This window comes from Sylvia atricapilla, chromosome 2 (genome assembly GCF_009819655.1).
Source record: "Sylvia atricapilla isolate bSylAtr1 chromosome 2, bSylAtr1.pri, whole genome shotgun sequence".
NCBI classification, from domain to species: Eukaryota; Metazoa; Chordata; class Aves; order Passeriformes; family Sylviidae; genus Sylvia; species Sylvia atricapilla.
The window spans coordinates 48,628,966-48,655,520 of NC_089141.1; the positions used below are offsets into that span (position 1 = coordinate 48,628,966).

At 41.5% G+C, this 26,555-nt stretch overlaps 2 protein-coding genes across 2 annotated transcripts in view; one reads left to right on the plus strand and one right to left on the minus strand.

The window, feature by feature from the left end:
- The window catches only part of NBEA (neurobeachin), a 456,143-nt gene that overhangs the window by 293,239 nt on the left and 136,349 nt on the right, over positions 1-26,555 (plus strand). The window contains exons 40-41 of the mRNA XM_066313167.1: positions 2,764-2,802; positions 14,842-14,978. Coding sequence (XP_066169264.1) covers positions 2,764-2,802; positions 14,842-14,978 — 176 coding nt within the window. The remainder of the gene's footprint in view (positions 1-2,763; positions 2,803-14,841; positions 14,979-26,555) is intronic.
- On the minus strand, positions 17,512-19,002 carry MAB21L1 (mab-21 like 1). The gene has a single exon (XM_066313168.1). The coding sequence runs from the start codon at positions 18,803-18,805 to the stop codon at positions 17,726-17,728; it is 1,080 nt and encodes a 359-aa protein (XP_066169265.1). The 5' UTR covers positions 18,806-19,002; the 3' UTR covers positions 17,512-17,725.

Consider the following 26,555-nt stretch of genomic DNA (forward strand, 5'->3'; position numbering starts at 1 on the left):
CCTGATCCCAAGTGTCGTGCAGCTTGTGCAGAGACACCTGCCCTCCTGCTGGCACCCAGTTCTCTCAGTGATGGAGTTAAGGGGGATCTGTAGTATCTCAACCCATCTGTCACAGCGAGAGAAAAAGTTGCCTGTTTTAAGCAAGGACTAAGAGAGAATGGAGCTGTAACCAAGCTATGAACTTTGGGAGCTAGCATATGAGCTGGGAATGAACCTTGTGTAAATATCCACGAGAGAGCCCTTCTGGTCCTTTCCTGGGTGAAGGAGTGCAGTGAAATCTGTTTCATCTGTCTTCTAGCAGGTTCTGTTACAGTTCTGTCTTAGAGGTGATACTACCTTTCCTGGGAAGTAGTCTGGGAAAAAGGGCATGTTGAAAGCTGCAAATTCACTCTCCTCTCAGACAGGAAAAAACTGAGAAATATGAAATGCAGTATGAAGTTTTTTAGATTGCTTTGCTTAGGAGTATCTTTTTTGAACTACTCCGCTAAAGGAGAGTTTTGTGATGTCATGATTTTTTTCTGTATGAATGAATTTCTAAAATAGCTGTCTTTGCTCCTGCACTTTCTTCTGATACCACAGAGTAAATATGTAGCAAAGATAAGATCATAAATAGATGATTAAAAAAATAAAACCAAGGCAAAACAAACAAACAAACAAAAACAAAAAAAAGGAAAAGAAAAGGCAAAAAACCTCAACAACTGCCTACATGGAAGATAGTCTCATGCTTTAGACCTAGAGCAGAGCAGAGAGGGGGAAATCGATGCTTTTATTTGGAAGCAAGCATCAGTATATGATTATCACAGTTAGTATGTCACTCTGCTTGCTTTCTCAATCTGCAGCTAACTGCTGCTGAGACACTGTTGTTTAAAGTCAATAAAGTAGTGCATCAAGCAGGACCATGAGTGGGATAATTTGATCAATGTCCCTTTCTCTTTTAGAAGGAAAAGTCAGTACTGCTTTGGTGAAGTTTTTGTATCTAAGAACAGTGTTTCCAATTAATTTTGCATACAGTAGTTTAAAAGGATGTTTAGAGGCTGAAATATGCATTTGAATTGAAATATTGCATTTGAATTAAAACTACAAAGTGGACATGAGAAATTCTTACCCAGTCTGGAAACTATCAGTCAGATACGAAGTTCTTCTCTATGCCACAGCACTGACATTTCGTTCAAATGCACTGATGCTGTACTATTCCTATAGCTACATCCCCCTGCAAAAACCTAGTATTTCAGTATCTCCTAAAGAATTAATGTGCAATTTATCCTTTTATTCAAGATTGCTGCTGTATGGCATCCCCTGCTCCCTCAGGATATGGCACAATCATTCTAGTCTTTTGCTTTTACTGTTTGTCAAACTGGGAGATATTGTCAGTATTGCAAAAGCAGAAATAGAAAGTGGAGAAAAAAGCCCAAAAATCTTTTGAGATATTGAAAGGATGCCCTTGTGTTCCCTATCAATGCTAACAGAGCAAGCAAACTGCTTCCAAGTGTGGTGAGGTGATGTGATAATGGTTCCATATGGTACCAAAACCTGTGAGCTTCTCAAAAAGAACCCACGCTCCACTATCTCAGTTTTACTATTAGATTAACTGCAGCCTTTGCTACTCAGCTCTCACTCATCTTTGGAGCTGATGTTGAGAGTTAATGGTCACACACCATATCAAACATGTCTTCTGTAAATTTTGCATTGGTAAAAAAACCCTGAATCCCACAATACCCTCTCTTTAGCTGCTGATTTTGCATGCAATAATATCACTGGTTTTCCCAGTTTTCAGTATATAGAATGTGGCTCTGTATGAGTCAAATAACTGAAATCAAGAAAAGTGGTAGGCAAAGAGGGTGAGGCTTTGCTTAGGAAGATTTGAACAATCTCTGACGGCTCTGAAGAGCAGGTCCCAATAAAGGCATACTGTCTCCTCTTCTCTAATTCTGAAGAGTTATGTACATTTAGTACATGATCTGGAAATCTTTGGGATCTATCTGGTTATAGTATAGCATAGCATCATTTATATCTAGTTACTGCCCACAGTGAAATGACACATAGGAATTTCTATATTCAGATATGCCTCCAATTTAACTTTAAAGCTTAAATCAATTCAAATCTGATTTACAACGATTTGGATTGTCTCAATAAAAGATAGGAATTAAACAAAATCTTTATAAACCAGGTTTCAATTGATTTAAGTTTGTCCACACTTAACTAAAACAATTTAGCATTGTTTATTCCATGAAACTAAGGCACATTTTAAACAGATGAGGGCTTTGGTTTTAGAAAATTTTTAACTAAAAGGATATAAATAATACAATATTTTGATTTGTGAACTTAAAACTGAAAAAAAAAAGGAAAGTTTGAAACACATTGAGATTGTTCATACTAAGTTATCTGTACATACCTTTTGTTCCAGAGACTCTTTATAGTTTTTCATCGACCATGTGGCACAAATCACTGTAAAGTTCGCTTTGATAAATTGCATATGGGATGGAGAATTTTTAAATAATTATAGCCTGAATATTTTTATTATATAATCTTAGTATTCCATATGTTGCAATTGCAGTTGGTCAGATTTCATTATATTAAATAACATTTTAATAAAATATGAAAATCTGATTCCATGTTATTATGGTCTTAGGATTATGACTTATAAGTTTGCATCACAATTTTTAACAAAAGCAGTATTGAAACTGTCTTACTGTATGAGTTAGCAAAAGACATTTTTCTTGCTTTAGCATTTATGTATTAAAATATTTTACGTTTCTGTTTCAGTTTTAGCTCCTTTTCTTCCCAGACTGTTCACTTCAAGAGGCAAGTCACATCTCTGTTAGAACTAATGACTGAGATAGCCCAGTCAATTTTAACAGTTTCCTAATATATTGTGAATCTCTGGGTAATACCATCAAATCCACTGTAGTGACTTGATATTACTAACTCTTGTCTTCTTCCATTTATATTTCCTAATGCTTCAGTAGGGCTCTTAAATACTTACCTTTTCTCTTAAGATCCTGAGAACGTAAATTTGCTAACAGTTTGTTTCCTGCTTACTAGGTGATTTTTTGAAAATTAAAAATATGTGGGTATGTTTTAATATTATAAATTTGCATTTTTACAGGGCAACACGGTCTAGTAGAAATGCAGTTTTAACAAAGTTTATTTGGGTTGGGGTTTATTTTTAGAGCACTGATCTTGCAATAAAATAGGTCATTAAAAAAATAAAATAAATGTTGATCTACTCAGGTTTTATGAATTCTATATTTTAGGAAGACATTCTCTTCTCTTTGTTGTGAAGATGCATTTCACTTGCTGAGACTTGTTTGTGTGCATTTGAGAGCAGAATTTAGCCTTAATGACATTTTTGAAAGATCCATGTTCTTAACTGGAGCACATTTTGTCTACTTTGACGTAGAGCTGGCGGTAGCAACAAATATTCACCAGCCAAGCAAGGGATCCTTGATGGAATCTTTTGCTACTCTCTAAAAGAGTATTTTCTAGAAAGAAAGAAAGGAAATAAAAATAGGAGGATATGATGCTTTGAGTTATTTTAGGAAGACAAAGGGCTTTGGCAGGCATCTGGTTACTTGCGTGGGCTCAATCAACTCAGAAGCTGACTTCCTCATCACCCACCATGAATTACAGCCTCACAACACGCTTGCAAGAATAAATTTATTTTATTTGCTCTGTTATAAGAGCAGATTGAGACTCATCCAAATAAACACAAGGAAAGCCACTAGCTGCCTTTAATGAATTTTATTCTTACTGTATCGTAACCTTCACTACAGAATCTTCCCTTCTTCTTGGACATTTGCCTCGAGGTGGAAGGAGCCTCCCCTCCAGTGCAAATGCGCCAGGAATTTTGAAACAGATGCAGCATCCCAACACTGCCATAACTTTTAGCAACTTTGAACTTCAGAGTAGAAATATTTCTAGAAAGCAGTGCTATTACTGATAAACAAGAGCTGATCTTCCATCTGAACTGGCATGAATAATGAGTCGACATTGGCCTGAGGACTAAATGGGAAAAGCCTTCTCTCCAGACTGCTTGGGATTGTGCTGAGTGTATTGACTTACTGCACTCTGCTAGGGAACACACTAGGTCAGGGGGATTTGACAGCTTGTATTATTATTAATGAGATATAAGACCTTTCGCTTCCAGGTCATCTGTTTGAAGTCCAGACAAAACTGGAGGTAACCAAACATTATCAACATCTGTTTTGTGGCCTATGCAACATAAGCCTTTTGTCTCATTTCAGAAAAACTAACAGAAATCATCATAATTTTGACGAATTTCCAAATGAAAAAATATTTGATGCTGTCATTAGAGGAAATTGGAATAGTGCCAAATGTTGTACTACATAGAGTTGCAATTAAAGTTGTATAGCAGTATAAAGAAAATTTTAAAAAAGAAAAATAATTCAGCCCATGGGGAAAATTTCTATTCCAGGTTTTAACAAACAGCTCATTTACATTTCTGAAATTATTTTGAAGTCTTGCATAGGACCAGATGCAGCAATAAAAACACTAACACATCAAGGAACTGCATCTAAAGCCACAAAAAGCTTGCAAAACAAGGGGGTTTTTGTAGAAAACTTACCTATTTTTGACTCATCTTTAGATGTATAGTATGCATTTTGTATTTATACACATACATTCTGAGTTATGGTAACATTTCTTTTGGCCAAAGTCTAACATGGAATTTTTTTACAAGAGTTGACCAATGTAGACAATCTCTGGTAAGCAAAGCTGTTTGAAACTTTTTCTTACCTATTTCAAAGGAGTAAAGGGAGACCATATTTTCTTGAGTTTTCTTCTGTTGCCTTTCTCAAAATGTTAATGATATAGGTAGTATTATTTCTACTGTTTTGTTAATGGACAAAACAGTTAGACAAACAGTAGATTTTCTTAATTAAAAAAAAAATAAAAAAATGAGCACAAACTTGAGCCTCTACTGAGAAGCTAGATTTTCCAATTATTAGATTTTTCAGGCATATAAAAATAATTTGTTTGAGGCCAACCAGAGAATTTTTTGTTGCATTATCTCCTGTTAGAGTGATGGATTGAACGAAAGGACCAAATAGCATTGCTATTGTCTCTAGCAGTGACCACAGCCTACTCAGGAGGTTTAGGGGTAGAGGAAAGGGATCATCTTCATCCTTCTCCCTCCTGGAGAACAAAGCATGACAGTGGTTCCAAGGGTGATCTCATCTTCCCTCTCCAACCCTTCTCCTCCTGCCCTGGTGTGTCCTCTCCAGTGGAGCTGGGAGAGCCCTGCTGTCAGTCAGATTCTGTCCTTATCCTGCAGCTGTTGCCATCCACACACAAGTGCCTCTGATGGTCTGGAGTGGCCCAGAGGATAGAAAGCAGCAGCCATAAGGGAAACCCAGCAAGGACTGTAGCAAGTACACAGTGGTGCTTCCTAATAATGCTCTCCCAGCCTTTAACAGCTTGTACCTCCAGTAGTTCCAGAGCCAGAGGTAGTCCTTATTTGCTTACTTCCTTCCTTTTTCTTTCTTTCTTTCCTTCCCATTTTATCTTTCCCCTCTCTCCTTGTCTGGAGGTGGCTAAGGTACCTTAAGCTTTGCAATAATTTATGCTATTTTTCTTTATGAAAGTATGTATGTGTATGTGCACACACAAATATGTCAGTTAAGTAACAAATATAAACACTTCAATAGAAAATACAAAGAAGTCTTAATATTTCTCCCAGTTTTTCAAGCTTCCAAATGGAAACTCTTCACTGAATTTAGCATGCACTACTAAGTAGTTTTTTTTTCCTTTGAAACTTCATTATTATTGCAAATTAGCACTCAAGATAGGAATTTCATTGGGGCAGTTGCTTGTCTGGGAAAGTGACAGGAATGTGGAAGAAGAGTGATTCCATTTCCCATTCTATGATAGATACGTAACCACATAAGCCTTTTACTTCCAAACATGGAAATTTAATTCAGCCAGATTTCCGTAGTTTCTGGTTTTTATGTATTCAGATTTTGATCCTCAAGTCTAAGTATAAAAAAGAAAAACATATTTGTATGAGTTTAATTTGGAGTATAGATTCAGGCATAAACAGAAAACAATTATACTTTTGATATGTAGTTGGCTTTCACACTGAAAAAGGCCCACAGTTTCTGTAACATACTATTTTTAGACAGCTCAGTGTTTATTCTAATCATTTTTTCCATATTACTATCCAAAATATCTTAATATTTTATAAGGTGGTTGTCAGTCACATATGATAGTGCTCCTAAGCACAGCTTTGAAGAACTCTTCACTTTGTACTTTAGTACACCCACCCTAAAGTCTAAGCATCTTCAGCTTTTTAAATGGCAGCCAGATTTCCTGCTTTCCAAGCTTTAAAATTAAATCAGTTCAAACCCTGTTGGATTGTATTTATGAGTGACTCTGAAAGTGCTATATATATTGTTACTGCCCACTGATACCAGTCTATTTAATTTTTTTTTTCCACAACTTGCAAAACTCTTTTTACTTGAAATTTCTAAGGCTGCAAAATTAAACTACAGTGGACCCTATGACTTCACAGGCCTGTCGCTTCTCCCTTTTTCTGAGGTGCCATACCTTGAATGGAACTGGTCAATTCATCACAGGTCAAGCTGATGAGCTACCTGATATATAGGAGACTGTGGAAAGACAGACCTAGACATAAGGAAAGTCTACTATTTTGCATCTTATTTTATCTTCACTATGCAATTGGTTCCCTTGCTAAAATCCATATACTCTTCATAGGAAGGTATTGGGACTTACCCTTCATATATGAGTTGAAGGAATTTATCCAGAATTATATTGACAGTATCTATGTTTAAACTGAGCACTTTTGTTGACCTTTGGACAGATTTTTTTTTTGCCTTTCTTTTCTTCCTCTGTTGTTATAGAAGCAAATTAAAAGATCAGTCAAGAAGACATTTTGGTTAGTCTTGGTTTAATTAACCAGAAATTGTACTAGAGTCAGCCTCATTCCATACTTTTAGCTTGGCCTTCTAAAGAAACAAGATTTATTTTAGCACTGTCTGTCAGTCTCTACCTGTGTAGCTTCTGAATGTGGAAGCCATTTTGAACAAACTTTTAAACAGGAGTAAAGACTTGAGAAATGGAATCAGGAAAAGGAAAAAAGCCTGAATGACAGAGCCTGCCACATCACTTTTTCACAGTATGTACCAGAGGATCTTTGTGGAACGCTCTTCTGAATTACCCTATTACCCTAACTGTGGGAATGCAATACATGCAGTAGACACAGCTGCACTTGAGTTGGTTGTGCTGTTGTTCAGAGATACTCATATTCTCAGAAAAATTTGAAGTTAACAACTGTTGCATCTCAGGTGATTTTTCCAAACATATCTGACAAGTTATATGCTGATCCAACAACTCGTGTCTTTATTCCCACACAGATATAGGAGTTACTATCCATATAAGTGAACTTTAAAATATCACAAGTTATGTGAACATAATATTTTTGTTCACTATGATCTCAAGAAACACAAGACTCACAGTTTTTCTGAAAAGCTTTTCCATAATGGAGACTGGAAAGAATGAAAGCTGAAAGCTTAAATTTCTAAGCAATTGGACCCTATGGGCATGACAAGGTACACAAACTGGACTGTATAAGAAACTTGTCGAGTCTGGTTTGCTCAGACTGGCATCTGGGATTTGGTCTCTTGTGTCTCTGACTCATTAGCTTGAGTTCCTCTTTCAGTGGTGTACCCTTATAGCAGGCTTTTCTCTCTGCTTTCTCCTTTCTTCTTTAAATGAACATTAAACATGTTCTTCTTTTGAACATTAAATATGCTTTTCTAAGGTATATTTTTTCTGTTACTTTTTGATTAAATAGCTAGCTATAGTGGCTCTCTCCAAGAGAAAAATTGTTACTTAGGTGGGTGTGTTCAGCATCACTTTAGGTTTTCTAGGTTGAAAAAGTATCTTAAGCTTTGCCTGAGAATGAAGAGAGAGCTAGTGCAAGTCCTACTGCATCAGTGTAGAATACTCACATCTGGATGCATTGCTTAACAATCAAGTTCTTAAGTTTCTAAACCATCTTAATTTACTCAGTCCTTCCAAGGTATAGCTTCAGGCAGAGCACACTGTATGAATCTAATTTTGAAGTGGCAAATGTGTGCATTGCAGTAGTGAGGTCCCTATCCCAAATATTTACATTTCTGGCCAGGTGTAAATCGTTAAGGGGAGTCTTGGCTATTATTAATACCTGATCATCCTGCAGGTTGGTGCTTGGACATGTCCTGGAAAAATGCTAAAGCCATGTAAGCCATTCAGAATGTCAGCACAGTTCAAAAGTTCTCATGCATGCCACCGAGTAAATCAGATTTTACCTGCAAAAGGTGGAAAACGTTGCTTTTCTGAGTTACTTTAGGCTGTTAGACACACAGGTAATTGTTCCACAGGACCTTCAGTGAGTGGTTCAGGAAGACTGACTTTGGTTTCATGTTGAGTTTGTCTTTGCATATACTCTAACTCTTCTATTAAGTAGTTGGACTATCACACTTGGAACAACACAAAGAAATAGTAATTCCTAGGAATATTGGGAGGCATGTTTTCCCTTAGGAAAAAGCATATTTTTTTTTCTTTTCAGGAGACCAGGAAGGCATAGAATTAAAATAATAATAATTTACCTGTGAAAGTGCATATGTTATTTAATCCAAATATGTAGGTGAGTTTGTATATGTTTGAGATAAAGTTATTTTTTTTTCTTCTCAAGGAACACTATCTATATTTTCATAATCTCATCAAAACTATGTAATTCTTTCTCACTATTTTACTCACAGTTATAATATGCAAGATTGTTTTTACTTGCATTTTCTTTTTAATCAAACACATTTGCTTGCTCTTATGGCAACCACTTAAGAGAATTGAGTTGCTGTAATTGTTTAGTCATTGTTGTTGAAAAAGACCATTTAAGTTGATCTTTGATGTTAGTAGTACTAGTGTGACATGCTTTAGGGAGGAAAGAGGGGGGGAAATGAGGAAAATCTTGAATATCAGGGCCTATCCACACTGGCTATGACATTTAAACAAACAAAAAAAGAGTCAATCCCACTCTCACAATATGAAACATATGATTGTGCAGGAGTAAAAAGCCAACAAAATAAGCTTGGATATCTCTGAAAATAGGGGAAATTAATTTGGGGTATTATTCGGTGGTGGAAGATAAAACCAAGATTATAATAATATTTAGACTTAGATTCTGGATTTTGCTTTCGAAAATTTGTGCAAAATTATCTTTAATGAAACAAATGAAAGTGATGTGTAAAGGGAGCTGTATATGTACAGTCTTATAAGGGCCTTGGCTTGAGTGAAGTTACTGGCTTCAAGTATTTGCTATGGTGGAGAACAAATTGGGGGCAGCCATCCTCATGTAAGTTCAATATATTTACTGCAGAAATCTTTTTAAAGGGTAGTTTGAATCAGATTTATGATGACAATGGGAACAGAGACTAAATTCTGTGAGTTGTTTAGGAATCTTACCCTGTTTACTTGTTACTTATTTGGCACTGCATGTGTTATATTAGATGTTAATTGACTGAAATATTTTTCATACTAAAAAGCTTTTCCCAAAGGATTCTGGTACCTCTACCTCTTTTTACTTGCATGCTATGTGACTTTCATTTAAAGAAACTGAAGGTTTTGTGTGCTTGTGCATGTGTTACATCTAAGTTGTTTTTTTAAGGATAAGGATTTTTATACATTTCAAATATTACTCAAAGCTAGATACACCTGGCTTTACATTTAAAGTGCTGAGGAAATTTCAGTTGTCTTATTTCAGGTACTTCGTGAGTGATTTGTATTTATTATTCTTATCATCTAAACTCTTGTTTAAGTGCCATGTCAAATTACAAAATGTAATTTATGCAATCTATTTTACATAGTGAAAGTATTGGTTTCAGTTAATCTATGTTGAATATATGTATATGAAAAAGATCTCCATGCTTTTTCTTTTAAACCAGCATCAGTTAAAAATTAAATATGCCAGCATCCACCTTTTTTATTTCAGAGTAATTACCAGTAGACTGTAAAATTAAATTGGTTGAGCTGATTGGACATGTTTTAAAAGTACTTGTCCCAGCTAATACTTTTTTTATGGGTAATCACCAAAATTTTATTTTAAAAGTTGGACTTTTAGGCCTGCGGCAGGTAAATTTCTTTCTTTTGTAATTCAGCATATAAAAGCATATACCTTATCCTCCTTAGGAGTAAATGTGCCCAATCATCTTAGCCGACATACCTCCAGTGTAATTTTCAGGCTCATGAATGTAACACATGTTTAGCTCTTACAGCTAAAAACTACAGTTTATGAAAATGAAAATGTTTGAAATAATATGTTCAAAATACCACTCTTTATCAGCTTTCTTTAAGAGGTGTAATTTTACTGATATTACATTAGCAGACAGCAAAATTTTAAACCTAATAGAACTTTTCACTTGGCTTAATTTGCTTTACGTGAACTTGAAAAATGCAAAAGCTAAGTTACAAGAACAGGGAACGAAGTCTCTGTTTAACAAAAATTACGCAGGGCAGCAGGGAAGTTACATTCTGCTTTTATTCACTGGGACTCTTCTAATTTCACAATCATTTACTTTTGGAAAGAAAATATTATTTTAAAAGGTAGTTGCATGGTAGAGTTTATTTTAGAAATGTAAATCACATGTGCTGGCCACAGGGATCAGGCAAAAGGGAAAATTCACCATTTGAGCGGATTGCTAGACCTGTGGGTCTCAAGTGATTTCTGGGCTCGTTTTAAGGCCAGAACTTCTCTGGTAGGTCGCTGCCTTTTTGTTGCGGGCGCCCCGATCGCTTCGGAGAGGTGTGGAAGAGGCAACGAAACGATCCTTACAGAGAGATGCTTTTGCTAAGAGTCCCAAGAGCGTACAGGCACCCTAGACAAGGGTCTCCTCCACAAACGCCAGCTTGCTGGGCGAAGCGAGGACGCCACAGGTTGGCTTTTCCCCCGGAGAGAGAAGGGAAGCGCCCTCGATGCCGCCTGCGGCTCCTGCGCTGCGCGGGGAGCGCCCGGCAGCATCCCGGGTGCCGCTGCTGCGGGCGCCTCTCCCTCGGGCGGCACAGCCCCAGCCCCGGCCCCAGCCCCGGCCCTGGCCTTCTCCGGGGCCGCAGCCGCGCTGGAAATGAATATTTACATCCTCTGGAAAAGCGCAGCTCGCCACCGCCGAGGGGCCGGGCGTAGGCTGGAGCAGAAGCTTGTTATCCTTCCCGAATGCGAATGAGCCCGTCCCAGGGCTCTTGGCTCAGGTGTGCTCAGCTTTTGTTTCATTAGATTATCAATTGGGTTTGGAAAGGAGATCCAGAGCTTCCCGATAGCTCGGTGCCATATGGAAAATCTGCACTATTTTGATTGTGCTCTATGTAAACATTTTAATATCGGATCCTTAAAATCCAGAGACTATCCCAAAGGGGATTAAAACATAATCCTCTCTCTCTATAGCTGTAGTGGATTAATTTCGTATTCTCTCAGTGGCTGGCTTGCTCCCTGAAGGCTACAACAAAAAGACTCAGTGCTCCTTAAACATGCTATGGAATTGCAAGTTGTAATTGGAGATTTCCAAAGGACAAGTGTAAAAATGAAACACTGCTAATACCATTTTTTTTTTTTTTTTGCTTTAAGAAGAGAAAAGGGTCTGTAAAGATTTTTGTTTTTTAATTTACTTTGAACACCCCCTTTACTGAGATCCCATATGTGACTGTTATTTATTTTGCTTTTTGGTGGGTTTTTTTGGGGTGGGGTGGTTTTTTTTGTGTTTTTTTTTTTTTTTTTTTTTTTTTTTTTTTTTTGTTGTTGTTGTTGTTGTTGTTGTTGTTGGTTGGTTGGTTGGTTTTTTTGGGGTGTTTTTTTTTTGGTTTTTTTTTTTTTTTTTTTTTTGCCTTGGTTGTTCCTTTGTTCGTTTAGGTCTATTTGGGGGTTTTGGGGGGGGGTTGGGCTTGCTTTTGTTTTGTTTTATTTGGGGGCTTTTTTGTTTGTTTTTTGTTGTTTTTGCTTTGGTTTGATTTTTGTTTAGTTTTGTGTGTGTGGTGTATTGGTTGGTTTGAGTTTTTTTTTGTTTCGGTTTTTTTGGTGGTTTTTTTTAAGGGTTTGGTTTTGTTGTCTTTTTTTTTTCTTTTTTCTTTTTTTTTTTTTTTCTGAAAGAAATAAAAAAGACCCACAAGAAAACCTTTTCTCATCTCGAAAGTACGATAATGCTTATTCCTTGTCGCATTGTGATACTTCTAACATGTTTACCTTGCAACAAATCTAGGGTGTCATTCGAGTAGAATGCAGAGCAGATGCCAAGGTACCAGTCTGGGAGGGAGCTCGGAGACTTCTCCCCTTTTTCGGGAAGAGTGGAAAGCCAGAAATCCCCGATTTCCCCTGCCTTCAGTAACGGGCTAAGAAGTGGCTGTTCCCTTTCCCTCCACGTTCACCCCTGCTTTTGCAGCTCTGCCCCCTGCTCCAGTCGCTGAGGGTACATCACCCGCTAATCGGGGTGCACCATTGTCTTCGCCTGAATGGCAGATTATAAGGTTTGGCCTTTTGGCCATTAAATAGCGGTGGCTTTATTTTAATTTTAGCCACACAGCACCAGGGAAAAGAGGTAATTGGATTAAATTGATGTTCTTCCTTCTGGGATTCAGCAAAGCCCACAAACGCCTCCTTAAAGTGATAGAATATCGGGTCGTTTCCAAGACGCGTCTTTCGAAGGCGCTTTTCTGCCCGCACAAAGGCCCGGGCGCCCATCACCCTGCGCCGGGCCAAGTGTGCCCGGGAAGGGCCAGAGGAGGGCTAGGGCGCTCTGCTTGAGAAGGCAAGTGCTTCTGCAGGGCAGGGAACCGCCGGCTGCCCAGACCCCCCTTCTGTAAACACAAAGAAAGAGGGCCTGGGGAATAGAAACCCAAATCCACTTGTAATCGTACAAGAGAATCGGGCGTAATTACTTGAGCAACCTAGATGAAGATTGATGAGGCTTTAAAGCGGCGTTTCGGATCGATCACCCTGCCCTTTGGAGCCTGCAGCCGGGCTTCCCCGGCTCGGCTCCTTTCCCACCGCCAAGGGAGGCAGAGAAGATGGAGGCGAGACTGGGAGAGCAGCAAGGCAAGCCCGGCGCATGTGATTCCGATCAGCTGACTGAGGTCAAGAGGCTACCTCGGTTTATTAGGAGATGGAAAACAATAAAATGAAAGAAAATAGAGTTTGTATCAATGTTATGCCGTCCGCCACGCTGGGCTGCTGAAAGCTGTCACTGAAACTGTGCGTTTTAGCTTCCCCCTGTACGCACAGCAATCCTTGCCTTCCTCTTTATTTATTTTGCAACGTAAATGACAAAATATTGTGCAATAAGGGCTCAAATTGGGTGTTACAGTAAAGTAAAGCATTAACAACATGACAGTTAGATGCGCCGATACAGGAGTCGTTTGGGCTAAGTGAGTAATTTGAAGTGCTGCTTGCAAGAGCTGCTAGTGAAGTGTGGGGACAGTGCCGGGGGGAGGAGGAGAGGGCGCATCCCAGGCTCTGGCCCCGGTGTGAGCCGCAGCCCCGGGCTCGGCTCGGCCGCGCCAGCGCCCGCACGGCGCTGCTGGAGGGGCGAGCGGCCGGGGAAGGCAGCGGGAGGCTCACATCTCTCTGCCCTTCGAGCAGGGGTCCCCTTATTGCAAGGGAGATTTTTTTTTTTTTTTTCAGCTGCGTAAAACAACTAAACGCTGTTTGGTACTGCCTGAGATGGCCAGTTTGCCAGTTTCTAAAAGGTGCATCAGTCAGGTGTTGTACCCAGCTTTTCAACACTGGAGTTTTATTATTTCTGTGCCAGGTGCGTGTTTGTACATGCATTTGTGTTTATGTAAGTTTATACAAATTATCCCAACGGCTTTCGTGGTTAAATCTAGAAGAATATTTTATATATAATATTTTCTTCCAAGCAAGTAAGCTTCCTAAACGCGGCCGGCCGTCAGCTTTAACAGAAGATTGCGTTGATATTAAGGATAAAGTGGTGAAAAAGCGATCCTCTTGTCTTTTGGATTAAAGAAGGGTTGTTTTGGTTTTTGTTTTCCTGAATTAAAATCTAACAATTTGTGTGGAGAAGGCTGCCTTTTACAATAGGTTTTCCTCATTCCATCTTTTCAGTGCCCGTGAAAGCGACTCTTTAAGGAATATATTTGAGCGAAGTGTTGTTACAGTAATTTTAACAGGATAAGCGGCGACGAGTTGAAACAAAAATTATCTTGCCGTAAATGTATTTAAGGATGCTCTAGCCTTTGTGTGCGTGAGAATTGAAATAGGTGGGGGAGAAAAAAAAACAAAAACAAAACAACCCAACTAAACAAATCCCTCCGATATTTGGCGTTACGTGTCCTAGTTGAGGTCTGAATCCAGAGTTTAAAAATCATGCCCCCAGGCCTCGCAGGGTCATTGTGGCGGGCAGGGGCTGCGATCCGCCCTGCCCTGCGCCCCCAGCCCGGCCAGGCCGCCGCGGGGACCCTGGGCTGCCAGATCGAAGCGGTATGGAGCGAGCCGCCGCAATCGCACATTAAACAGTGATAGTGTTAACGAGGAGCAAAAGGGCATGAAAAGAGAGAGGACCTTCTTCTAAGAGGCAGCTATTTTTCACCCTAACCCCTCTGAATTTCGCTGCTGTGATTTATCTCGCAACCCCGGAGCTCACAAACTCGCTTGTGCCCCGGCCGCGGAGTTCAAAGCGCTGGCCGCGGGCAGGAGGGGAATGAGCACGGCGTCTACAACCTGGGTTTACGAGGGGGCTCGCCGGGCGCTGGCTCGGGGAGGGAAGGGCCACCGGGGATGGGCCGGCCGGGCGCCTCCAACCTGACGCCGCTGCCCTTGCCTTGCAGGCCCCGTGGTCCTCAGCACGCCGGCACAGCTCATCGCCCCCGTGGTGGTGGCCAAGGGGACGCTCTCCATCACCACCACAGAGATCTACTTCGAGGTGGACGAGGATGACTCGGCCTTCAAGAAGATCGACCCCAAGGTGAGCGCGGCGGGCGCGGTCCCCGGTCCCGGCACACGTGCGCCGGGGCCGCCCCCTCATTCCAAACTCCGCTCCTGTCTGCCGCCTTTCGCTGCATTGACAAAAAAAAAAAAAAAAAAAAAAAAAAAAAAAAAAAAAAAAAAAAAAAAAAAAAAAAAAAAAAAAAGGCAGCGCAATGTATTAATGATGTTAAATCCTCTATTACGGCAGCGTGCGCGTTTTCCAGCAGCCTTTCGCGCGGTGCCTTTGTATGAACGTGGTCCGATTTAGTAGTTAAGCCAATTGCTCTGAAATCCCTGGAGGGAGCAGCAGTCCTAGCCCGCAGCATTCCCGAGACACAGCGGAGGGTTTTACGCCTTCCGAGGTTATCGGAGAATCCCGTTATTTCAAAAACGTTAGTTTCACGTAAGAAAATACGGCGCAGTTTGTAAACACTTTGTAACTGCTGAAATGGAAGTTAATGCGCTTTTTTTTCTGAGAAAAAAAAAAAAATGGGGGAGGGAGGGTATAGACATGTACCGAAGACTTGGTTCCTAGGAAAGCTCTGTTTTTTTCTGAAGTCATTTACTGCTACCAATTCCCCAGCGCCGCCCCCCTTCCCCCTCCCTTCCGTGAAAACCTCCAGCCCAGCCGCAACAGAGCAGGGCTGCGTGACTTGAGCGGAAACCTTTGCGTGGCTTTCTCCCCGAGGGAACGGCGCGGGGAATGCCACGCGGGGGAGGAGGGGGCAGACGGAAGGGACGTGTCTTAACAGGGCGCTCCTCTCGCCTGCCTCTCTTTTTATTCTTATCGCTCTTGCTTTATTTCTTTGCTATTGCTCTGGAAAGTGTAGGAAGAGAGGAAATAGGGGAGGTGCTTTTACAAAGACCTTGGGGTTTGGGGTTTTTTTCATGCAGGAATATTATAAATAATTTCCAAGAAAGCTCCTCGTCTGAATATGCTTGCAATGAAGTGATTTCTCTTTGGCGAATAATCTGTCGAACTCTGAACTTCCTTCGCAGTGCTGGGGTAAAAAGTTTCTGTCAGAATCTCTAGGCATAACAGTTTCCCTGAAGTGCACCCTCTGGAAATAGTTGCTAGTGGGTGTCACACAGGCAATCGGCCTCTTTCAGCACTTGTTGACTGTTAGGACCCTAATCAAAATCCGCGTTGTTAATTTGCGTTATGATTTAAAAACCATTTTAGAGAAATGCGTCCTGAGAGGGACCAGGCAGTGTGCTACAGACAGGCTTTGGATTGCGCGCAGTTTTGTAAGCACGCACATGTTATTGCCTCCGAATGCTCTGGGAGCTCAGGGTCTTGATTTCTGGGAGTGCAACTGGCAATCTTATCACATTCGTAACGGATTTGTAGGTCAGAAGTAATATTGTTGTTCACTTTATTGCTGCTGGCTCTCACCTATAAATTTTATTTTCTGCTTTATTAGTACCTGCACCAAATTGCCAGTTTTGCCAGGATCGCTGCTTATTCAAAACACTGCTTCACAGATACGTTGTGTTTCCTCAGCTTTGTTCAAAAGCCAGCAGAAACACAACAGCACCGTATAATAAACCCTTTAAAACAGACTGCTTTCTTGACGACTGAAAAAGTGTAACTGTATTAATAGGTACGCTGGTGTCTGTCAGTTGCTGATGGTGATCTGGAGCTCAATTCCAATGTGTTTGCACAACCAATATTTCCCTATTCTACAAAACTATAAAAAATGAAAGTCAGGAGTCTGCCCTTAAGTTTTCTGCATTGCAGGATTTAAGCAACTGTCCACAGAAAGGCAAAATACATAAAACATAGCTGCCTCTGGTTTTTCAAGTGGAAAACTTGATCCGATATTGAAACACTTACCCATATGCATTTTACTTCATTTATTAGCTTGTAATTAAATAAATCAGCAACAGAAATTAAAATCTAAATCACAAAAAGTAATTATCCAGTGTATTTCAAGTGCATTTTCAAATATATAATTCCAATATTCAAGCGTTATTATATAAGCAGAATCCAAATTTCTTTTGAATATATTTAAATAACATTTCAAGTATATTTATGGAATGTTAGAAATAGAACAAGCAATATATATGAAACGAAAAATGTAAACTTGTTAAGTTCAGACACTTCAAAAGACAATTAACAAAAGTACCGTGATAAAATCTACCTTTTTAAATGGTATCTTCTTTTTAGCAGAAAATGTCCTTGAAGTATCCAAAATGGCAATTTAACTTCTGTTCACCAAATCACAAAACACCAACATCCACAATTTCAAAGACAATGTGAGATCACAATATTTGATACAAATTAAAAGGTACATTAGGGTTTGTTCAGGTGGCATATCCAAACAGCTTTTACTCACAGAAGGTTTACATAAAAATACCGGGTTTCGTTATAATCCGTTGGTACCGTTTTTAGGCAGAATGGTCACAATCAAATTACCGCAAATTTTCCTTTCCAAGTAGCACACTTTCCTTTTTTTCTTTCTTCTTCTTTTTTTTTTTCTTTTTTCTTTTTGGTTTTTTTTCTTTTTTTTTTTTTTTCTTTTTTTGTGTTTTTCCCCACGGGGAGCTGCAAAACTGTGACGAAGAGGAACGATGCTTGCTGTTCTCATCTGCTTTTCTTTGTGAAGAGCCTAAGCTATATTCCTTTTTAAAAGAAAATAATATTTGCATTGTCAAGTGGAAATATGACTTTTCAAACAGGCATCTTAAATTTCATCGGGAAATTAGCAGATTTATCGGTCAGGCCGATTTTATAGTTGCCCTCTAAAGTTTCTCCAAACTTTTCGGGTTGGTAAGTATTTCCCTAGCCAGTCGCCACGTTTGTTTGGCCGCGTTTTCCAGGGCCGAGTGAGGTTTGCCCTGAAAGAGGTCTAAGTTGGGCAAGAAGTAGTGCGGGCACCTCCTGCACTGGAGGCACGAGATGAGCTGCAGTAAAATCCCGTTGAGCCGGTCCCCCAGGCACGACTCGTCCCAGTCCGATTCGCGGGGATGCTTTTCGCATTCGTAGGAAACCAGAGTCTTCATGTGATAATTATTCAGGGGCTGGCCCGGCAGCTCTAGGTGACGGTCCCGTAAGGTTTTGAGGATGGAGAGGCATTTCTTCCTGCAGCCGCCCATCTGCAGTCTGTTCTCAGCTTCCGCGAACTGCAGCACCCAGGCATCGCTCTCGGCCGAGCTCTGCTTGCCGGCCAGAGAGTGGCACTCCTTGGACAAGAGGTTGAAGCCTTCCGCCTTGACCTCCGCCACCCGGTTGGGTCCCGGCCAGGGGATGTGGGGAAGCGGCCAGTGCGCAGCGCTCCGCGGCCAGATCCCCGTGCACTTGAACGCTGGAGTGATCTGCACGACGTACCGATCCCTGATCCTCAGCTTCACTTCGCTGGTGTCCGCCACCATCTTTACCACGTCTCTGTAACTGCACTTATCCACGGCTTGAGCCACCAGAGTCTGGAATCTGGACCGGATTTTGCGAGCGGAGAGGTAGCCAGACGCCGTGATGAACTCCACCCAGAGGGACATGCTCCTCTTGCGCCCGTCGCTTAACTTTAACACAGCGCAGCCCGGCAAGGAGCCGTCGTCCACGAAGTTGAAAACCCCCATTTGGTTCAGATACAGCACGACTTCGAATTCCGTGGGGGAGATGACTTCCAGCCCCTCGTAGCGATTGTCCATCTCGTTCAAGGAACTGATGAAGCGAGGCTCCTGCACCTCCACCTCCTTCAGCACGTCCGACACCACTTTGCAGACTTCTCGGATCGTTTTGGCGATCGCAGCTTTCCTGGCTTGGCATTTCTCATTGTAGTATTTATTCAAATGATACACCAGCTTGGCCTGGGCCGCGATCATGTTGGGGCAGAGATCCGGATTGTATACCGGAGTCTCGCAATAGGCTGTGGGATCCAATGCGGCTGCTAAGGCTGGAGCCAACTTCAGAGGAGAAACAGGCTGCCGCACTCTGAAATGTAACAAATGTTTTTCAAAATGCGCCGGGGCTGCTGCTCCTCAGATGCTCTCTTCCTGCTTTTTTAGATCAGCCGTCTTGAAGTGTGTGTGGCGGGGGGGGTGGGGGGTGGGGGGGGGAAAGGGAGGGGGGAGCGGGCGGGGGACTGGAGGGGGCGATATTTTTCCTTCCCCTTTTTTTAAAGGGTCCGTGAGTGAGAGGAAAGCATCGAGAGCAGCACCTTTCCCAGCAGCAAGAAAAAACAAAAGTTGCACTGAGACACAGCGAGGGTTCCAGTAGTCAAAATAATAAAACCTCTTCGTATTTATTTATGTTTTCCCGTAGTAATCACCGTGTGTATGCAGGGCGGTTAATCAGATGGTGGAAAAAAGTGCCGTGTGTGTGTGTCAGAAGAAGCTGGCTGTTGGTTTGTATAAGAGCCCAGATGCACTCGTGTGGAAATTATAAAGGCAGGGCCAGGCAGGCGGGCGGCCAATCGCCACTGGGCTCGTCACTGCAGCCTCTTTCAGCTCAAACCCGGCTAATTAATCCCTCTCTAGGAGATAGATACGTATACACAGCCACACGCACACACACACGCACACGCAGGCACTTATAGAAAGGTAGAAGGTTACTGGCTGAAAAACCGCCCCGGTCCTCTGCACTCACGAGAGAAATGAGAGAATACCTCCTCGAAATCAAGAGAAATCGTTCTCCTTTGGGTGTAACTTGAAGGGTATTGACGTTTCGAGAGGACTTGGCCGAACTGTGCCGCTCCGTACTGAATCCCTGCGTGCCTCTTCATGGCCGGGACGTGAATGCAGGTGTATTAATGGGCATCCATCAACTAGGGAGCCACAGACCGGGCTCGCTCCGGCAGGAGCACAGGCGTAAATTCATTAACCCCCACTCGGCGGCACATCACGCTGTCCTTTTCCTCCTGATAGTTGTCTGTAACTGCAAGCGAGAAGTAGGTTTGGATTTTTTTTTTTTTTTCTCTCGTGAACCGGCCAGTGAACAAGGCAGAGGATTCACGGCAAATTTAGTGTTCTTTGGAATAATATATCGCTCAGAAGTCCACGATTTGTATTGTTTTAAAGGATCTTCTGACGGTCTCTAATCGATTTTGAGGTTTAATGCATTTCAGCATTGTTTCTGCCTTGCTTTTTGTATTTGTACCTTATGAAGGGAGAATCAATTGCTAAACATATCTGTCAGGTTTTTTTTTCCACGTTCCTTCTAAAAAATCAAGTAGCAGATACAGACGGTAAATCTCCTTTGCCAATTCTTAGCGTCGTTTTTATATTCTGTATTGTGCTCCAATATGTTGTGAGGAGTGGATGTTCGGCTGCTTTTCGAGACGTACTTTAAGTACCTATTAATTTCAAACCTGGAGGATTTATCGTACAGCTAGCTGTGCTAGCAAGCTGCGCTTAGTAAATGTGCACACGGGAGGCACGCTAGCGACTGCAAACATGCTGGCTTGCTTGTCTGACAGTTTGGGGTTTCGCCTGTGTGATGTGTAATTAGCAAATTTCGCCTTCGGTACTTAAAGTGTTGGTAATCGGGACCTTTATTTGCAAATACGCTGGAGTGGTAAACTCTTCTGCTTCACAGCATTTACTGAGCTTTGCTTCAAGAGAGCTCTAAATTATATATATTTGTTAAAAAAAAAAAAAAAAAAAAAAAAAAAAAAACACCAAAAAAAAACAAAAACCACCCACCCAAAGCTTTTGATTGCTCGGAATCTTTAGACTACTGACCGATTACCTTTTCCTAGAGTAACTGTCACGGGCACATCGGGCGCTGAGGAGAAGTCACACCACAAAGAACATTTCACGACATTTGTTCAGCCTACGAATGCGACCAACTTTATTGCACATAGCGGACAATTTGTGACTATGAGCTTGGCTCCCTCGGTCTAGCGATTATAAGGGTGTTCCCCTGCCGCCCCCGAGGAGGAAGCCGACAGGAATCCCTTCCTGCTCATGAGCTGAGCAGGGTTGGGGCTGTCGCTGAAAAGCTGCAGGTGACAGGTCGTCCCAAAGCAGCTTACCTCTTCTCGGCCGCAGCCCTCGGCCGCCGGGAGAAGGGCGAGCGCTTTCTGGCTGTTTGGGGCGGAGAAGAGGCCGTTTCCTCGCGGGCCTTCTCCCTCCTCCGCTTAGTTTCCCGGCCGGGACACGCGTGCCTCCCCCCGGCCGCGGAGGGCACGGAGCGCCCGGCCCCGGAGCCTGCGGAGCGGCCGCCGAGGAGCGCTGCCGCCGTCCCTGCGCCGGGCCCGGGGCTGCCGCCTCCCTCCCTCCCTGTCTCCTGCCCCGCGGGGCGGTGGCGTGCGCGGCCGCGGCGCTGCGGGCTCCGGCTGCCCCAGCCTTCCCGGAGCAGGCGCTGCCAGGAGTTCGGGCTGGCTCCGAGGGGACAGGCGGGCGCCTCCCCGCCGCTCCCACCGGCGGCTGCGCGGGCAACCTGCTCGGCGGCGGGGGCGAAGGTCGGCCCTCTTCCCCCTTCCCCCTTCCGCGGGGGCCGGCGCACTGCACAGCCGCCTCGGCGGCACCGCCACCGGCCCGGGCGGCGGCTGAGGAGGCGGAGGCACCTCTCCGGCCCGGCACATCCCGCCCCACTGCCCCAGGATGGGGCCCGGCACGACCCAGCCCTCCCCTCCGGGCCGGGGGCGCTGCCGGTCGCGCCGTGCCCTCAGACCCGGGGCGGCGTTGGCCGCAGCAGGGCACGGCTGGCCGTGCACAGGAAGGAAAAGCGGTCCACTTGGGACCGAGTCCGGCGGGCGGGTCCCGGGGACCGACTGGTGCGGGGAAGGCCCGCGGCAGCCGCGTCCGGCCCCGGTTCCCGCCCAGTCCGGGCGGCGGCCGCTGCTCCGGAGCCGTCCGGCTCGAAACCGCCGGCGCTGCCGTGTCGGGGGCGGCTGCTTTGGGATGGAAATGTCAAAGAGCCCCTTTCTCGCAGGGTCACAGACCAGCGCCGGGTAAAACCGAAAGTTACAGCGGGCGGACAAAAGGTTGTCCCTTCCTCCCTTTCCGCCGAGGGAACAGCCCTTTCCTGCGGTGGGGGCAGCCCTCGACTTCCCAGAGACGCAGGAGCCTCAGAGCTGCACGTTAGCGATGAGGATGTTCTGGGCCAGGTTTTGCTTATTTTTGCCCCCTGGGCTTTAGCTTGGCAATTCCAGTTGCCAAAGGCAAAATGGAAAGGTCGTAGCTTTAAGCTGTCAGAAGTCGCAACATTCGTAACGTGCCAGAATTATTTTAAACAAAAATTACGTCTCAGATACTAAAGCAGAGTTTTCAATGTGTAATGCTAAGATTAAGCTACGATATCGAGTAATGCGGGCTATACGTATTTATTGTATCTCGGTGGCTGTGAGAAATACTAGATTTAGGCTTGACTGGGTGATGTTTAACATTGAAGATCGCTATTAACTCCACTTCATCATTTTGTTTCACACCAGACATTTAATAGTTTTAAAAATTGTACATTTAGGCATCATAGACATCGCTGAAATGTAACTGTTCGAGTGACCGAATCGTTTAATATGACAAGAAGTCAGTTTGGGTTAGATGTCAAAAATTATTATCTATATGACTACATATGATATAAAAATATAAATATTTTTCGAGGCTTCTGACCACTTGCTGCAGTTAATTTTTTCTCTTTAGTTTTTAATGCGTCCTTGGCAAACTACTAAAAGAACACTTTTTCGGCAGTGAATTTTATTTCTACTGGGTTTATTGAGTATTAAGTTGTTTTGGAAAATTGGGATTAAAGTCACCTCATTAAAATGATGATTGATAATTTGTCATGATAATGGTACCATATGATATTGGTGACTTTTACCAAATTGCTGTTTTCCAGGTATTTCCCCTAATTAGAGGGTACTATAACAGTATTTGTTGAGCTCTGCTTGTTATTTCAAATCTTCCAAACTACATTGCCTTGACATGTAGTGCTCATGTTAGCCAAAAAGCCAAATGGTGTTGAAAGTCTTTGTATTAGCCTACGTCCCCAAATTGCAATTTTGAACAAGCAAACAAAAAAAAAGTTTCCATACATATAAATTTAACCAATAATTTCTTTTTCATATGGTGAAAAGTGTGAGTTAAAATGCACATGCAGATGCATAGCTACACAAAGGGCTTGCATGGATATCACTTTATATTTCTTATTATATAGCGATAGTTCTTCCACACACAACTGCTCATGAATTTTAAAGTTTTATTTTTTAATATCTGCCAATTGCACTAGGGAGGTAGGAAGTAAAAAAATGAAGCTGAGTTGATTAAATTATTTATCCTGACTGCTGAAGTGAGTTTGAAGGCTCATTGAATGTATCTGATTTCTTGGCTCCTCTTTCTCCCCTTCCCCCCTCACTCTTCCTGGTTATTTCATCCATATCATCCTGCCAGCAACAATAAATTCACTTTTTTTTTATTCAAGTAAAAAACCTAAAGACAGATATTTGTGCTGGGTTTGCTCTGTGTGTCACATTTTATAAAATAAGCAGCATCTTTTTTTTTTGTGATAGAAGTTGACGGTACCTTCAGATTTCGGTATTCTTATTTTGTAGTTTACTTTTTGCTTCCACTTTCAAATTTAGTAACAAATGAAAAGTTCAAATCTAAGTTGATCTAATGTTTGCAAAATTGCAATTTTAATAAATTTATACACTTCATTTCTAAAATTTGTGGCTATCAAGTTCTGCATGTTTTGGTTCATAAGCATTATTCCTCTGTTGTGAACGGTTTCCTACAAATGGTTTTTTGCTTTTTTCTTTTGAGAAATTATGACATAGTTCTCTTTATGGTATACAGTTGCCATTCATTAGTGTTAAACAATGTGTATGTATTTGCTTCCTATTAAAAATTAAAGAAAAACATGAAGAGAGTTTGCATTACTGTTGGACTTGGTCATCCTAGGTCTTATGGATGAACTGTTAATGCTTTAAATTCCTCTAATCTACAATCTGTTAAGGGAAAAAACAGTAATTGATTTGTTTTCTCTAAAATGTTATGTCTCAAAAATAAACACGGAGCTTGCACAACTGTGATTTTGGCTAGAACTGCAGAAACATGTAAGCAGGAAAAAGATGCATTGAATTATTCATTTGGTTCACTTATCCATCAGCTTCTTCAAATCCAGACATTCCTTATAGTACAGCACTTTATTTAAGTAGTCCAGCATTGGATTTTTTTTTTTTTAAGCTCTCTGGCTTGGAGAATGTTCTTTTTTTTGCTGAACTGCTAGAGGAGTGTGGAATCAGTGGGGATTAGCGTCTTTTAATCTACTACATCTGTAGTGGGTCATCCAACACTGCAGAACTCTCGTTACTCTCTATTGCTGGTTATGATTAAGTGACTGAAAATATTGAATGTTGCCCTTGAAAATAAAGCTGTATGTGTTGGATGAACGGCTTCTGAAGACTTCACGTCTAAACTAATCTTTCCCCTCAGTAACTTTAGCCCCGGAATACAAGAGAGGACTAGAGTGATAGAAAATGTACGTTGAAATTGAAGTATGGGAGCATTTGAAATTCATCATTATATAAATTCTGGCATTGCACGGTATGCTGTGTCTTAGGAGTAACTCAGCATCTTCTTGGTCCAGTCAAAATGGGAGGTTGCTGTGTCTTGAACATACTTATTTTTGTGGCTGGTGCTTTTCCGTAAAAGTGCATCATCCCATCAGTAGCTGCTGAAGATGCTGAAATTAGCAGAAGACGTTACTTAACACCTTTGAACACTGGCCAATAGGAAATTATAAGTAAGCACCTTTTTTTTTATTTTTAATACATTTGATCATAATATGTGTTTATTGCTAATTTTCATGCTGCCAATATTTTGGACATCTTATGTCCCTCCAACTCAAAATGAAACTTTGTCCTCTCTCTTTACAATTACATGAGTATGGTAAATTACTGGTGTAATTCATTTAGTCTTGATTTAGCTGCGAAAGGACATACCTAACATATTTCAATGTAGACTTCTAGTTTTAATGTAGTGTATAGCTCTCCGATATTTTCTTTCCAAATAATGGTGAAGGGAGGAGTTGAGTGAGTTAGTCGTAAGTGATTAATACGTTTCATTGAACCTTATGAAGGCCCTGATCCTGAAAATAACTGGCCATGCACTTCATTGAGAGCCTAAAAGCACCCGTGACATCATGGGCAGGATCAGGGCCAAAACACTTGGAGGTTAACATTTGGAGAGGATGAGATACAGTGAGCCTCTAAAATATCTGATGTATCAAATGCATGTGTTGGTGAGGAAATATATTTTTGGCTCAAATATCTACACTTCTGTCAAGCAGCACTTCCCTATTAATTTCATTGTGCTTTAGCCATAGTGTTAAAATAGCTTCTTGAGAAAGGACATTGCTGTTTTGTCCATATTTTAATAACATGCTCTTGCAAAATTGTCCCCCCAGTAAAACCCTTCTGAGGAGGGTGAGGTTATTCAGAGGAACAAACGAAAGATTATGCTTTCAGAATTTCCATTAAAACTATATTTTTTAATTTACTTTAACATATTCAGGACTATTTCTAAACTCCCAAAAGCTACAGAGTCTTTTAGCGGTCTTAGATATAAGCAACCTACTCGCTAAGAATACTTATTGTTCCTAAAAATATCCTAACTATAACTATAATAGAAACATGTCAACCAACTAATTATTTAAGAAAGAAGAGGTGAGATCTTCCCAGGAAAAACATGATGCTGAGATCTTTTGGCCTTTAAAGTATTTTCCCACCATCACTCTGAACTTCTATTTTTTTACTGGTGGAATACTGTCACTGCAGATCGCAGTATTTTATCTAGGGGAAATTTGAGCTTCTTATTAAGGCTCCTGTTGCCCTCTTACTTGAATTTGAAAATTTAACTTACATCACCTACTTTTTCCTGCCAGTTTTTAGGCCAGCTCTAGGACAGAATATAAAGAAGGAGATCCTTTGTGGCATGGTGCTGGTGTCCTTGAAATGAGAAAGGCTATATAAATAGCATGTAATCTTGTAATTTCATAAATATCCAATCAAATTGTTGAAAGAGAAATATTAGCTTGTGGAAATATCTGTTTATCTGAAACGAAAATTACTATCCATTTTTCTTAAGGGTTGGAATAGATCTTTCCTTTTAGACAGTTATCATTTGTAATATATTAGTGCCATTGAAAAGGAGATAAAAATTTACAGTGTATGTGTTAGGGTAGTGACACTTGTCTCTTAAGACCCCTTAGTTTTAGATGAGGCAAAGGAGATATCTTTATGGCTTCACATGTATGAATTTTATTTAATTACTGTTTTAGTTGATGCAAAATAATTATATTGTAAAACTAAGGGAAACTTTCAGGAGAAAAATTATGGGGTTTTACTGTTTTTTAAGGTCAATAGTGATTTTAATGGGGTTATGCAGTGTATGCAGGCCTTCTAAGAGAGAAGTTACTGTGATCAACATGATTCTGTCTTCTTTTCAGTAAATATTTTACCGTTTCTTTTTCTTGTTTTCTTACAAAAATTACTTCCAGGAATAAACTGGCTTCAATTTTCCCTTCATTTTTTTAACCTTATCAAAAGGAACAATTAAAAAGTGCAGAATTGTTACTAGCCCTCTGAAGCACAGACGAGTATATGGCATATGCTAGGCTGTGCCATAGTGCTTG

Coding starts and splice junctions, on each gene's coding strand:
- MAB21L1 (XM_066313168.1), bottom strand. CDS start 18,805: ATGATCGCGGCCCAGGCCAAGCTGGTGTATCATTTGAATAAATACTAC.